The following is a 14,571-nucleotide window of genomic DNA, read 5'->3' as shown; positions in this document are numbered from 1 at the left end:
TTTTAAAACTCATTAGTTTACCAGTTTGGCAAGATACTTTTCAAGTAATTCAAGTTGCCACTGTCGTTATTGCAAGCAGAGCAGCCTGAATCATGGATATGGCGGTGTGGTGCAGTTCATATTTCATAGCTGTAGTTCAGCAACGCGAGGGACATTCATTACAGGGCTTATTTGCTCATAAAATCCCTGGTCCATTGCTCCAAAACCTACCAGAGTGTCACACGTTAAATTTCATAGCTGAGTCGGTGATGATTCAAAAGTTAATTTCCAATGAGTTTTTCTATTGTGTAAACTTTACATAGGAGTGCGAAGTCACGTTGCGATGGGCTATGCAGCATCGAACTGGCCTTTTTCCCCCCTCAGATCACAACTAAATATATGTATTAATCGACACAAGAAGGAGAAAGAGATAGATTTTTGCCATGAAGTAGCCTGATGTGCTCAGCGGGAGCATGGGGATGAGAGGGAGAGATGGAGAAAGAGAGGGCACTTGGGGATGGAGTAAATGAGAGGCATTAGATGAATTACCTTATCCACGCACTACGGAAATGACCATTCCCTTGTTCAATCATTTTCACAGAAGCCTTTTTTAATATACATCAAAAGAGACATGCATGCACGCACGCACGCACGCACGCACACACACACAAACATCCCCCCACCCACCTGTTGATTGCATGACATACTTTAGTCTAAACTAAGCTGTCATCTGTGGCCCTGTGAGGCGAATTGTTTCTGGGTTTTGGTAAAGACCACATGATCGTGCAATAATGCAATAATGGTGCAGATCCATTATTACCTTTGGCCATGCAAAGGATGCAGAACATATATGTGTCTGCATTATAGGAGAAGGAGTTGGAGTGGGGCAGCTTATTTGACTTATTTAACTTGATCCATTTTGTGAGAACATACCTGTGGTCTTTCGGAAAGACATCATTTATTTCAATGTTGGTGGTGCTTATTTTTCCACAACATTTCCTCCTCTCAGAGGTAAGCAGGGCTACTTTGGAGACTCCCTCAAATTAATGATCCCTGACTGCATGGCGTGGACTGGGATCTGTTTATAGCTAAGGCCCTGGCTGCACTGCAGCCAAAGACAGGGGATTGGATCCCAGATGAGAAGGCTCATGCACATTTTATGGTGATAGATGTTTGGTTTTGGGTTTCTGGACTGAGCTGGTACTGAATCATACTTTGACGTATAAAAAATATTTATATTTCCCTGCTGCCATGGGCTTCGGTACCAATCTTGTGGTTTCGCTTCACTTAAGAAGCATTCGATGCAACAAAATCCATAAATGTGCTCCGCCAGAGTTCTGTTTTTATAATGCCCATTCTTTAAAAGCACTTTAACATAACAAGTACAGTGTATATGCTCACAAGGAAATGGAAGTCACACACAAATCCACCGACCACTTAGAGGGCTGCTCTTGCCCTGGAAATAAATGTACATTGAATATTGAACATCATCTTCACTACATGGATTTGAAAGTCAAATGTCTCTTCGGCTATTAATCCAGAGAGGAATTCTGACAGCTAGCCACAGGAACATCCAGCTGAGTGCTGCACGTGATGCACTGCGGTCGCTCTTGTTTTGAAAGATGATTGCCCTGCAGGGACATTATGAATATGCATGAAAATAGAAAAAAGTGGGTACATGCGTCGCGGGCATACACATATTACATATTGGATGGTGGTTTTCCATGTTGAACCGTGTGCCCCTCTAGACCATAATATAGAACATATGGAACATTTGATTGCATATTGTGAGCGATGCCGGCAGCGGTCCCTGTGTATTCTATATGTCCTCCCTATGATTGATTGCTTTAGTCTGGGGCCTGACCAGCTTATTAATCGATTCAGCAAATCCTACGGGTCCCCGTGGATGGTTTAAGCACACAGGGGTCCATTTATACTCTCTCTGGAATGACAGGAGCCGAGGAGCAACGGGTCGGACTGTAAATCATGCTTAAATACAGCAACTCAGCAGCCTAAAGCCGTATGGGGGATCTCTCGGACCCCTGCCGGCCACTCAGACCCCCTGCTGAAAACAGTGAGGTCCATGTAGGAACGAGCTGTTTAAGTATGCAAAGGCACTATTATATTATTTGGTTTCCATTCAAAATGGTTGATCAAGTTCATTTATAGGATCCATATCGTCGTAATATTCATATATATTTTTTTATTGGTTGATTACCCTTGGGTGGCGTTTAACATTTAAGTTTTGTCATTTGTATGCCGAAAGGGCCATTCTCCGTGTTCAATATGAAGCTCCTTGATCCTTGCCATACTGCTGCTGTTGGGCCCCTCTACTGTACGTCAATACGATAGTTTCCATTACTTATGGGGCTTTAGATCTTGTAAAAGGGTAGTGGGTTGTGATTACTAGACGATGTATTGATTTCCTTTGCTGTTTCAATCTCCCCCCCCTCCATTCCTTTTTACTAGTGGTTCAGTTGGTCCGCATCAGATGGAACATTATCGATGATCACAAAGACTGCTGAGTGGCAGGGACTACCCTGGATTTGCCCTCAGGTTCACTCAGAGGAACCCGTAGCAACACCTTGTGTACTGTGTATCTCCGGACTGCCTGTGGCTTTCTCAGAACAAACAAGTGACATCTTAGGCAGATGAAAAGCTTAGAAAGCTTGCCCACATTATTTATTGTGTCCGCCTATGTCCTCAGAATGTCATGTTTCCTCCTCTGTTTTAGTGTTGTACATACACTTCCCCAGACGGACAGATTGAGCGGTGAATTAATCATGAGATTAGAAACGAACGGGGCAAGGCGGCTGGCCAGATCCTAATCACAAGTTCCAGGTTACATGAATAGTATATCTTTTAGAAAATACGGAGAACTCGTAAACCGCAACCCGAACAAATTGCCAAGTTGTGTTTCTAAGAATGAATATTACGCATACATAAAATATCTGTCCTTCCTCAGAGTAGTTTTACATCCAATCAAACCTGATTCGTTCTGCAGTGTCTTCACTAGCCACTATAAACGTACCTGCACTATTGAAATCAATATAAAGAAACATATAATATATAAAGGTTTTATTCAGGCGGTCTTTTCCTTTATTTCACCGCATGTCGCAGCTACGTGCCACAACGCTCCTTTTCTCCCTTTCTCCGCCAGCTCACCGCCACCTCCACCTCCAGGGCGGCCTTCATGCACTGCCTGCGCTGGGCCGCCTGGTGCCCCTTCCTGGAGGCCAGCGAGCTGGGAGACGAGCAGGCCGACACCCAGCTCCCTCTGCTGGGAGGCCCCAGGCCCAACCCCTTCGAGGTCATGGTCTATCGGGCGACCCCGCCCTCCCTGACACCCAGCCCGGGTTCAGCTACCGCGCCGGGAGACACCCAGGTAGCCGGTCAGAACACGAACATGACATGGTTTTATTCCGAGGTGTATCGTGAAGATGATGGATGAAGATGGTGTTTTGTTTTGCTGCGTTTTTCAACACACAAAACATATCTACTTAATTTTGTCTTTTCCTTGTTTACTGGTGTTAATGGTCTGAAAATGAATCTGTGTGCCTCCTGTTTACATGTGCTCTGCAACTGTTGCTGCAACTGGAAAAACATTATGCCTGATACGGTGGAGCAAAGTTAAAATCTGGACCATTGTCTTGGCCCCAAGACAACCCCCTTTTGCTCAGCACAGCAGCCACAGATCAAATGTTTCCATCCAAACCCCAGAACACCACCAGAATAAGCCTCACTCTGTCTGCTAAATGTCGTTCTGACGTTCCCCTCTCCCTGCCTTTTGTTCAGGTCAACGATAAGGCCGACATGTTGCGCTTCCGTCTGTGGTCCCGCTCAGACAGGAAGGTCTCAAGCCCAAAGGTTTCCGTCCGCGACAAGCATCGAGGAGAGACGCAGGCGCAGAGGCAGAGAACACTTCCATCGTCTTCCCCGCCCTCTAAAGGTAAATATGATTGAACTCACCGTTGCTCCCTCTGCCCGTCTGTGTAGCCTCAGGCATAATGCGGCATAACTTTTCTATAACGGCTTTCCAAAAAGGCCTCGCCGGCTCAAAAGAACAATTATGGCGATCCTATATGATATCGATTTCTCTCTGCTTTTTTTCTTACGCCGTGGACAAGTTCAACAGGACATTGAAGTTCCTGCGTGAGTCACGGCAAAACGATCAAAACGGAGACCTAGCCGGAGTTGTGTTTCTTTACTTTGCCGAGCGCTGCAAGGTAAAGAACAACAAAATAATTGATTTCCACCTGAAGACTACTTGACGTGTTTAACCACAAGATGTGTGCAAACAGTTGCCATGGCGTCCCCAGGGGAACAAGTGGAAGATCTACAGCGATCACACCTGGGTACCCACCCACCCTTCCCCCGACCCTCCCCCCCATACCCCCACCATCTCTTATCTCAAGGGGACCACCTGGCCTCCTTGGATTTGCATGCTCCGTGATAGGTGCCAGCAGTGGAGGGGAGGGTAAAGGGGAAGGCTGAGTGGATAAAACCTCATAGAGGTCTGTTGGGTTTTTCACAGACCCCTTTGGCTCTGCCTCGTGACCCTCTTTGTCATCTCACTGTATCTTCATGGAGCCGGATCCAGAGAAGGGGTCCTTAGCGCCCACCCACCCTCCATGTGAATATGTGCCCTCGTTGGTGCTTGAAAATATGAATATGAAGCAACACGAGGCACGGAACAATCTTATTTGAATTCTCTTTCAAGGTTTATTTATTTCATGGGCTTTTTTGCCTTTTATGGGCAGCATAGTCTAGAATGACGAAAAAAAAAAGGATAACTACAGTATGGCAACAACATCTGAGAACTCTTGGCTACTTAGCCAAGCTGCAAAGAAAATCGTGATACAAAGAGAGAGGCGTTGACGCGTAGAGGATGGGAACAGAACCGGAGGAGCTACAAGGCGGGTTCCTTCCACGGTTCTGCCCTACAGCGAGGTCGAGCCCCCGAGCCGACACACAATCCACGCTCTTTGATCAAACGCGCACGAGGGTCCACGCTCTGAGCTGAAGATGAATGCCCATCACCGGTTGCTTCCCTTTGACTACCCAGACTGTTGATTCTGGGATTCAAAAGAACGCAAACACTCTCTGTCCTGTTGACAGTGGGGGTTAGCCTGAGTGGACTCCAGTGGTGCGCTGGGTGATTTCCATCCTAATGGCTGCTGTTGAGACCATCTTCTTAAGCCTTGAATGCCGCTGATTTAGCATCCACATTATTTGTAGGAAAACGGCTTTCTGCCGAGGTCCATTAATGGCGTTTCAATCAGCGTTTAAGTGCCTTGAAAAAAGGAATTTAACAAGTACCCAGAATGATTGCGGTGCGCTCGCTTATGTGTTGATGCAGAACTCTTATCGTGGATCGTATTCGCTCCGTGTGTTGAATTGCTACGTTAATCTGCACCACCAACTGCTGCACACAAAACACACTGTTTAGTGAGGGAATGCCTAGCTCATAGCTGTTGCAATGATTGCACTATTATGTAAGACAGTTTATCCTAATTACCATATATATATAGTGTATACATAAGGTATGTTTTTTTCAATAGAAACAATAACAAAGAATACAAATGAAAAGATGTTCTCTTGCGGCAAATGTCCATTCACTGTGTACGCAACAGATGGGTCAGATGTGAGAGCGCGGCCTAGTCAGACTCCAGTCCAAAAGGCCCCTACCAGAACATTCTGGATATGTGGCATGAAAACAATAAACAATACATATAATTCCAGTATCGCCATGGTTACCCACTAACTGGGCCAGAGGCCACGCCCTAATCCACACTCCACACCGGAACGGCAGACATTTGCAACCCAATGCTGGTGTTTCTTTTAGGTATTTGGCAGTTAGTTTTATTTGGCAAACACAAATCGGCGGGAAAGCAATCAGAGAATGCATAAAGAAAAAAACCCAAAACAGTAGTGCCTTTCTATACTTTTGAGCTCCTGCCGATCGGTGCCCGCTGGTATTCCCGTTACGTGCGAAGCAGGCTGGGAAATAAGCAGGCCTTCCAGGTATTGGGACTGCTGGGTGCAAATGCAACACTTTAATGCGAGGGGCACATCGAGCGGAATTGTTTTGGTTTTAGCTGCGGGGGAAAACTCATCAAGGGCGGAAGGAGAGGTGGGGGAATAGATGAACAGGATTTTCGTTGCCTACTTTTTATTGTCTCTCCCTTCCTGTTCATTCATCTGAAGTTTTTCCCCCCTCCAGGTCGAAGGCCCATCCCTCACCCCAGCAGTCCAGAATCACCCCGTGGCCAAGCGGTAAGATATGCTCCCTCCTAACGCAGTAGCAGTACGGTGGTGTTTTCAGAAACACAGACAGCACCGGAAGAAATACGGCCACAAAACTCCCCGCTGTACCCAAACTCCCGGCTGTGGCTCGGAATGATTGAGACTAAAGCACGGATTAACTCCTTTGCATTATTGCGAGCAAAACCATGCCTTTGCTATTCCAGAAGTAAAAAGAAAGAGCTCTCAGTAGCCATGGAGAAACCTCAAAGTCTCCAATTAGCCACAGTCTCATAGTCTCAAGGGGCTACTCGGCCTGTTTCAGTCAGAGGATCCATTCCCCCACCTATTGTTGAGGTGAGGCGAAAGGATTAAAGTATTGCAACATGGCTTCCCCGGCTCATGATCGACCACAAGAACCTGTGCGGGGAGGAAAGAGATTGCTGCGTCTCAGCTGTTATTTATACCGCACCCTGGCGTGTTGTCGCGGTTGCTGTGGTGATTTGCCCCAACAATTTTTTTTAAAGTGCACTAAAGCGTGTGCGGCAGGACACAGACTTAACCAGGGTTTGGTCAGGGGCAGTGTTACCACGGGCTGGCTGCTGTGGGCAGCCCGTTCGGCTGTGCTAGGAGAGCGTAGCCGTCAAACAGCATCATTAGACGCACCGACATCGCCCCCCACTTGGACGGTAATGGGCGGTTAGGCTGGTGGTGAGGCCATTGGTGGGACCGGCGTCAGGGTCCACAGAGTGTGTCAGAACCAAAGAAAGATGCGGGGGCTCGACTTGACACCCGCTGTCACCGTCCCTTGGCCCGGCTCCCTCTTCTCTCCAGGAGGACGATTATGACACGAGGGGGTGCACTTGTGGTGATGTAGTCGGCCATGTACTGGGGGAACCCGCAGAGATCTCACTCTTCCTGTGTGTGTGGGGGTGTGTGGGGGTGTGTGTGTGTATTGTGAGCGGTGCCTCCAGCTGTTTGGGAGCATCCAGGCGTTGTTGCTGCTGCAGGTGTTTCTTTTTGTGATTTTATGATACTCAGTTGTGCGTGCGTGCGTGCGTGCGTGCGTGTGTGCGTGCGTGCGTGCGTGCATGTGGGTGTGTGTGCGTGCTTGCGTGCGTGCGTGCGTGCGTGCATGTGGGTGGGTGTGTGTGCGTGCGTGCATGTGGGTGTGTGTGTGTTGGTTTGGGGGGGGGAATGTTTGAATTATTTGTTGGCCTTTATTGGTTTTTATTTATTTCCTGGATGCTCTGATGAACCGCAGCCTGACTGGGGGTTTGCTGCTCTCCAGACTGGGACTGCTGATGGATGCTGCCCTTCTATACCCACACACACACACACACACACACACACACACACACACACACACACACACACACACACACACACACACACACACACACACACACACACACACACACACACATACAGTACCACAGCAGTGTGTGGGGCTGGAGGAGGACTGAGCTGTGTGTTGAGTTGTGTTCCATCCGCAGGCCATTAGCAGGCTGAGTGGGAGTTTATGAGGCTGGGCCCAGCAGCATTCCAGGGGGCCCTAGCCAGCACCAGCCAGCAAATCCCCAGGCTTCTTCCCAAGGCTGGGGATGGAGGAACATTACATCTTGTTATGTGGTTCATATTGGCGGAAACAATAATAAATAACCACTTTTATTTATTATTATTTATTTATTATTATATATTTTTTTATTATTTTTTCATTTATTTTTTTATGTATAGAGCTTTTTTATTTCTCTTTACATAAAATAGAAAAATTACACCATAATCATGGTTAACAAATTGATATTTTAAGATCACATTAAAATGAAAAACAAACTTAATAAAACATGAAATGAGGCGCTGTAGGTAAAACTGTAAGTTATTCTTTGGCTGCAGTCTGTTAGAAATGGCAGAGCCATCCTTCAGCTGGCATTGCATGAAATATGCTGTGTGAATATCTGGAGGTGACAGCCCCTGCCTCTGTATCAGAAGATTACGATTTTAGCCCACTTCCTCGCCCATTTCTGTCCGACCAATCGGGGCATCTCTTGGTTGTGGGAATCCATCTGGCCTGTCAATCACAGGTGTGTAGAAAGTTATAGTGAAAAACACTCCACGCCTGAGTAGGAAGAGAGGAGGCAGAGAGGGAGGTTTTTTTTTTTGGGGTTGTTTAGTTTGATGATCTTGTTCTTTGAACATCTCTTGAATCTCAGCACCATTAAGTGCAATAACGCTGCTGCCACTTTGTGTAGCTGTGTACCATTAGCACGAACAACGTTCATCTTGTTTGTTGACAACCAGGTGTATATAAAATGATAGTAACTTCAGTTACGGCCCACTATTCTCAGGGCCCTGCCTAATGTTTGAGACTATGTCAACTTAAACCATCTCATTAATAGTGTTAATAGTTTAGAGTAGGTGTGTAGGTGTTGTAAAGTTTCAGCATGGTATAAATACAATGATATGTTCCTACAACCCAAGTAGTATGTCTTCAGCTATGGGGAGTGGGTTTGTGCTATGCATGGCAAGGGTTTAGAATATAGAGGGATTGGATTTTCGAATAAAGGTGGTTTTATTTGAGAGTACACAGCCACCCACCTGATATTCTGTAGCTGTCCTCTGCTCCTCACCTCTCTGTCTCCTCTTCTCATATGAGACAAGAATCCTTGAGGCTAATGGCAAATGCCTTTATTCCGAATGAAGAAACCTTCTCCCCAGTTCTGTTCATATATTGTGAGTACAGTGACAGGTGTACACATGTCTACGCTGCACAAAGATTGTATTCTGAATTCATGTGCATGCTGTTATTTTCTATTTCTGTCTTTCGTAAGCAAAGTTTCGCTTCACATGTTTTTTTGTCAATCTTTGGATCCAGAGGTCAGACATGTGTTATAAAACATTGTATATGCTACAGTGCATCCTTTTCAGAATTTCCATTTTGGCTCCTAGGATCCACCGAAGGACAACTTAATGAACACGATTTCAATGAAGACGATTTCAGAAAACATGTGAATCTATGCCATTCAATTCTGCTGGATGGCTGCCTATTTTGTGGCCATTGCCAACCATGGTGAACACTTCAAAGAAATACTTTGGCTTTTATAGAGCATTTTTAAGAATTAACTTGAAATGCTTTGACATAATCAATACAATCAGACAAATCAATAAACACAAGCAATTAAAAAAAAAAGTGCATCACTCAATACCAAAATCAAGACTTTTATGGAACCGAAAGGCTATTGCTGCCTAGTTGCTGATAAAAGACAATGACAAAAGGCATAACAGACCCCTAATAATCATTTTATGCCTCAAGGTATCCAAAGTTTTTTTTTCCTTGTAAACATCTCGTTTTGTTTCACATTTTCACCTAAATATGCAAGAGATTTCCATTGTTGTTCCCTTATCTACCAACTGAAAAAAGTCCTACCTCATTGAACCTTCACAAAGCAAGTTTTCTTTGCCCTGTCATTGTTTCCACCCATGGGGCAGATGGGGCTGTGTCTGCATCCTAGCGGCGGCTAGAGTTCCAAATGTGCCATGAGCTGGAGAAATCCTTGGGCTTCTACCTCTAAAAATGGTCAGGTGCCATCAATTCAGTGATGTAGCATTAATTGTTTTAGCTTTTGGACTGTCTCTAGTAAACCTCCTGCAGTTACCAATAGCCTGTTGAATAGGCACTACCACACTGGCTCTTTTTATGTCGTCACTTGCTGCTACTACTAGTGCTTTGAATCCCGTCCAAACATCTTCGTTGCAGATGACGACCTCTCAGGTGACATTTCAAATTAGTTGTGTTAAAAATTGTTCAACTCTTTCCCTCCTCTCGGTACTGTTGCCTTCCTCTGAAACTGAGAAAAACCTCCACACCGGCGATGACATGTTTGCCTCTGGTGTCGACACTGCGTGCCTCTACCCCGGTACAGCAGTTTGACGACACAGGCGTGAAAACAGCCTCCTGCTCTTGATAAGTCAGTGGATGCAATATATAGGCTTTGAATTATCACCTTTGGATCCCTGTGCATAAATTAAGAGTCTCTCCTATCCCCTGAACACATTTTGGCTAAGCTTATGCCAGTGTCAAGAATGTTGATGAATTATTGTGTGTGTGTGTGTGTGTGTGTGTGTGTGTGTGTGTGCGTTGTTGAAGAGACCATGTATGGTGTGTTGAAAACATGGCCTCTTCTGTCGTGTGTGTCTAAAGGCCAAAGAGCAACATGTCAGCTTAGCGCTTGCAACAGAGTGCTTGTCGGGAGTAAATTGGCCCAGGTGTGTGTGTGTGTGTGTGTCATGTTTGCTCCCAACCAACATGACAGACACACACTCATACACGGGCACCCACACAGACGGACACTCTTTGATTCCTCCACCCTTCCTTCCTTTAAACCCGTCACTCTTTGTTCTTTCCGTTGTCGGTCTTCACACGCAATTATCACTCTCGGTCGCGCCCACCTGCCCACGCCCCCCCCCCCCCCCCACACACACACACACTAACAACACCCCCACACACACCCTCGACTCTGTCGTGCAGAGGAGTAGCGAGGTGGAGAGAAATTGTCATCTTTTTTATCCATCCATCATTCCTTTTTTGATTTTCTAAAGTACAGTATGTTCAGCGCTGTGTGTTGGCACTCTGGGAGCATGCCGTCGATATGAATAGGACGTGTGTGTGTGTGCGTGTGTGTGTGTGTGTGTGTGTGTGTGTGTGTGTGTGTGTGTGTGTGTGTGTGTGTGTGTGTGTGTGTGTGTGTGTGTGTGTGTGTGTGTGTGTGTGTGTGGTTGTCGGAGTGAGACAACATACCCACCCATGCGACATAGGTGTGTCTTAAAACAAGCGCTAGCCAGGTTGTGTTAATTAAACCAGCATGCGGTAAAGTTTGCACCAATGACACATCGTGAGGAAGAATATTCTCCCCGTAGGTATGCAGGATAACGTCCGGAACTCTAAGATCAAACTGTTGAACCCATTGAATGTCACAGCAATGCCGTTGAATGGGACACATTCATCTGGAAGGCCATCTTGGTTCTAAGCCCATTCAGGTCCATTGACTTACATACAATGACACTGCATTGATTACTTCAAGTATAAGGTGCACTGAGGTTAACATTTCTCATCCATTCTCAATGAATAATTTTTTTTTCAATGTACTTTTCTTATATATATATATATATATATATATAATAAGAATATAAGAATATATATTGTGTATATTCTTTTAAACCCTTTTAAAACGACTTATTGATTTGAAAAATTGTGCTTTTTATCCAGAAAAAACACAGCTCCCCTGTTTACTTAGTAGGGTATTTCTTTAAAGGCCAGTAATGACCATGACCACCAGCTAGCATTTAGAAGCAAGATGGAAGCCATGGTTACCTTTCTGCTCACGTGTGAGTGTATCTGTTGACGGCCTCCTGGCCCTCCCTGAACCATGCGCCTCTTGATGCACCTCCTCCTGTCATCAATGTCTCCTCCTCTACCTTCACCTCCCTTCTCCTCTCTCCTCTATCTTCATCTCCTCTTCACCTCTCTGTCTCCTCCATCACCTCTCCTTAGCATCTCCTCCTCCAGCTCCACCTATCTTCCCCTCTCCTCCATCTTCATCCCCTCTTCACCTCACCTTCTCCTCCTCCTCCTCTCTCGCTTCTCCTATCCTCCTCTTTCTCTCTCTCACCTCACCCACTCCTCCTCCATCTTCACCTCCTCCTCCCCTTTCCGTCTCCTCCTTTCTCTCTACTCAGCATCTCCTCTTCAACCTCCTCCTCTCTCGCCGCTCCTCTCCTCCTCTTCCTCTCTCTCCTCACCCACTCCTCCAACTTTCCTGACTTCTTCACTCCTCCTCTTATCCGTCTTCTTCTCCTCCCCCGCTCTCCATCTCCCACGTTCTGTTTCTCACACACTGTGAGATGCATGACGTTCCTCACTGTGTGACAACCATTTACATGCGCACACACACACACACACACACACACACACACACACACACACACACACACACACACACCGAACACTTCATCCTCACTGTGAGACATATGATGTGCTTGAAATGAACACACACACACACACGCACGTGCGCACGCGCACACACACACACACACACACACACACACACACACACACACACACACACACACACACACACACACACACTTTCTCACACAGACAAAACATGCATATGATCCACGAGTTGAGTCACGGCAGGCCGTGAAAGGGAGGGTGTGAAACACACCAAGAAACAATCTGCTTGTGATGATTAAACCTCAACACACACACACACTAGGAGAGCGAGGCAATTAGTAGTGTCAAAGCCACCGTTGCCAAAGATCTTAAATCAGCCTGTTTGGCGTGTGCGTAATTCAAACACGATGGCCAGGTACGTCATCTGTTCAGGGCGCCCGCTCTGTCTCCACCCAGCACTGGAATACACCTTCTCCACGTGTTCCCACGCCCGGGTCACCTGCGGTCCTGGAGACCATCTACGGCGGTGAGCTCACCTGAACCCACCTGACCTATTTGTCACGGATACTAGTATATTTTGGGTGATGTTTTATTCATTGTTTTGTTTTGTACAAATATACAATAAAGTCGCACACAATCCTCCACCCTCGATACAGAAAATAGTCTCCTAAGCAATAGCGGAGGTTGTTAACCAAAGATATAAAACACATTGTTTGTCAGTGCATTGAGATGTGTAACGGATACTAGTACGACATCTGCAGTAGACTGCGTAGTTTGGCCGTAGCGTTGGATTTCAGGCAATAAGCTAAATCTGTCTCTGGATTAACGTTGATTAGTCATTAGCAGACACCTTCAGCCACAGCGACTTACAAGCGAGTGCTGAGAACAATCAACGCAAAGCACCGCATCCAAAATGTTTAGCAAAAGCAACTGAACTGTGTGCGTGGTAGCCATAGGGACCAGAGAGACAGGGCTGGTCATTGTTCTGTTGGTACTTTCAGCATTCTCTTTAAGATAATCTGTTGAGATATACTTGTGGTATACGTTCGGGATGTTCCAAAAAAAAAAAAGGATGATTGATTTTTAACACTCCCCGTATATAATAATAATTATATATGCAAGAGAGAATAAAGAAATGCTTTGAAAATGACCAGTAAACCTGCTCCATCCACATTCTGTTCACTTGGTTGGACTTTATTGCTGTTGTTGCTGTTGATGCTGTATGCTGTTTGACGTTCAACCAATTCAGCTCCGGCAATCCAATCGTCTGAGAACTGACGCACACACAGCATAGCTTGTTTTTCTTTTTAAGTGTACTCCTCACTCTGTGACAGGAAATAAACAACAAGGTTAATATAGGCTGCAGCAATTTATGAGAGAGGTTTCAACATGTCCGAGTTTGTTTTTATTCATTGTTTTCCCTGGCGCTTTCGGTGGCACACACTTTAAGGACATCACGACGTACGATAATACATTCTGTCTCGAAAGGGCCAGACTCGTGTTGGACCGATTGACAGGAGCCTCATCCAATCAAGGCGTCCCGCCCACGTCCCTCGGTGAAACAAGGTCTTTCCTTACGACTTTTACCTTTTTTTTCTCGTGGGGCCCCGCTCGACCCAAAAGCTATTCGAGGGGCTGATTTGTTACAGATTCGTCTCGTTTGAATGATGCGACGTCAAGCACCAATTCACGGCTGCAGTGCGCTGGCTGTCGCGGTTACATAACCAAGGTACCGCTTTGAACACCGGCTTGGCTGCGGCGTGCCTGGGTTCTTCCCCCAAAGGAACGCAGTCGTGGCGACGAGCCACGCTCCGTTCCAGCACCGCCATGGAACAGTCCAGAATAGGGCTGTTGCCACGCAGGACCTTCTCCTTAACGTTTCTAAAACGGTTCGCGCCCACTACTGAGTGAGTGGGGGCGCGCCCACGTGGAAGACTGAGAGTCTGCCGACAGCCCCGGAGGACATCTAAAAAGTGCAAGCAGCGTAATTGTCTACTTCGCCGGGGCCAAGCGTTTGTGTGGAGGTGAAAAGAGAAGAGGGCTTGCCTCTGATGGCATGCGGCTTTGAAAGTTTTCCGTTTGGAATTTTTTCAAAGTCATTGTGGCTTAATGTTATTTTGCCTAGAGGTTGTTATTTCACCTTTGGTCATTCCGACCGTCCAATGAACATTCAGCTGTGAAAAGATGAGTAGCTGTTCAGGGAGAATAAAATCGGGTTGGCTGTTTGGTGTTGTTGACGTATCATCATAAACATATCAGCTGAATGGTAGATACAGATACACTAAAGTTTAGACTAAACGGATAAAGATGAAGAAAGTTCCAGTGCTTTCCGAACATAACTTCACAACAACTATGTTTTTTTCTCTTGTTATCCCCTGCATTATTGAAAACAAAAGATC

The 14,571-nt window shown here is 46.0% G+C and overlaps 1 protein-coding gene across 1 annotated transcript in view; it reads left to right on the top strand.

The window, feature by feature from the left end:
• Positions 1-14,571, top strand: part of nphp4 (nephronophthisis 4) — a gene marked incomplete at its 5' end in the record, with an annotated part of 135,139 nt that overhangs the window by 50,032 nt on the left and 70,536 nt on the right. Inside the window, 3 exons of the mRNA XM_084479769.1 lie at positions 3,140-3,364; positions 3,775-3,928; positions 6,203-6,255. Of these exons, the coding sequence (XP_084335895.1) occupies positions 3,140-3,364; positions 3,775-3,928; positions 6,203-6,255 (432 nt within the window). The remainder of the gene's footprint in view (positions 1-3,139; positions 3,365-3,774; positions 3,929-6,202; positions 6,256-14,571) is intronic.

The sequence above is a fragment of the Micromesistius poutassou genome (assembly GCF_964030765.1).
Source record: "Micromesistius poutassou genome assembly, chromosome: 15".
NCBI classification, from domain to species: domain Eukaryota; kingdom Metazoa; phylum Chordata; class Actinopteri; order Gadiformes; family Gadidae; genus Micromesistius; species Micromesistius poutassou.
The sequence above is the reverse complement of the archived record's forward strand: the minus strand, read 5'-3'. Positions and strand labels throughout refer to the sequence as shown.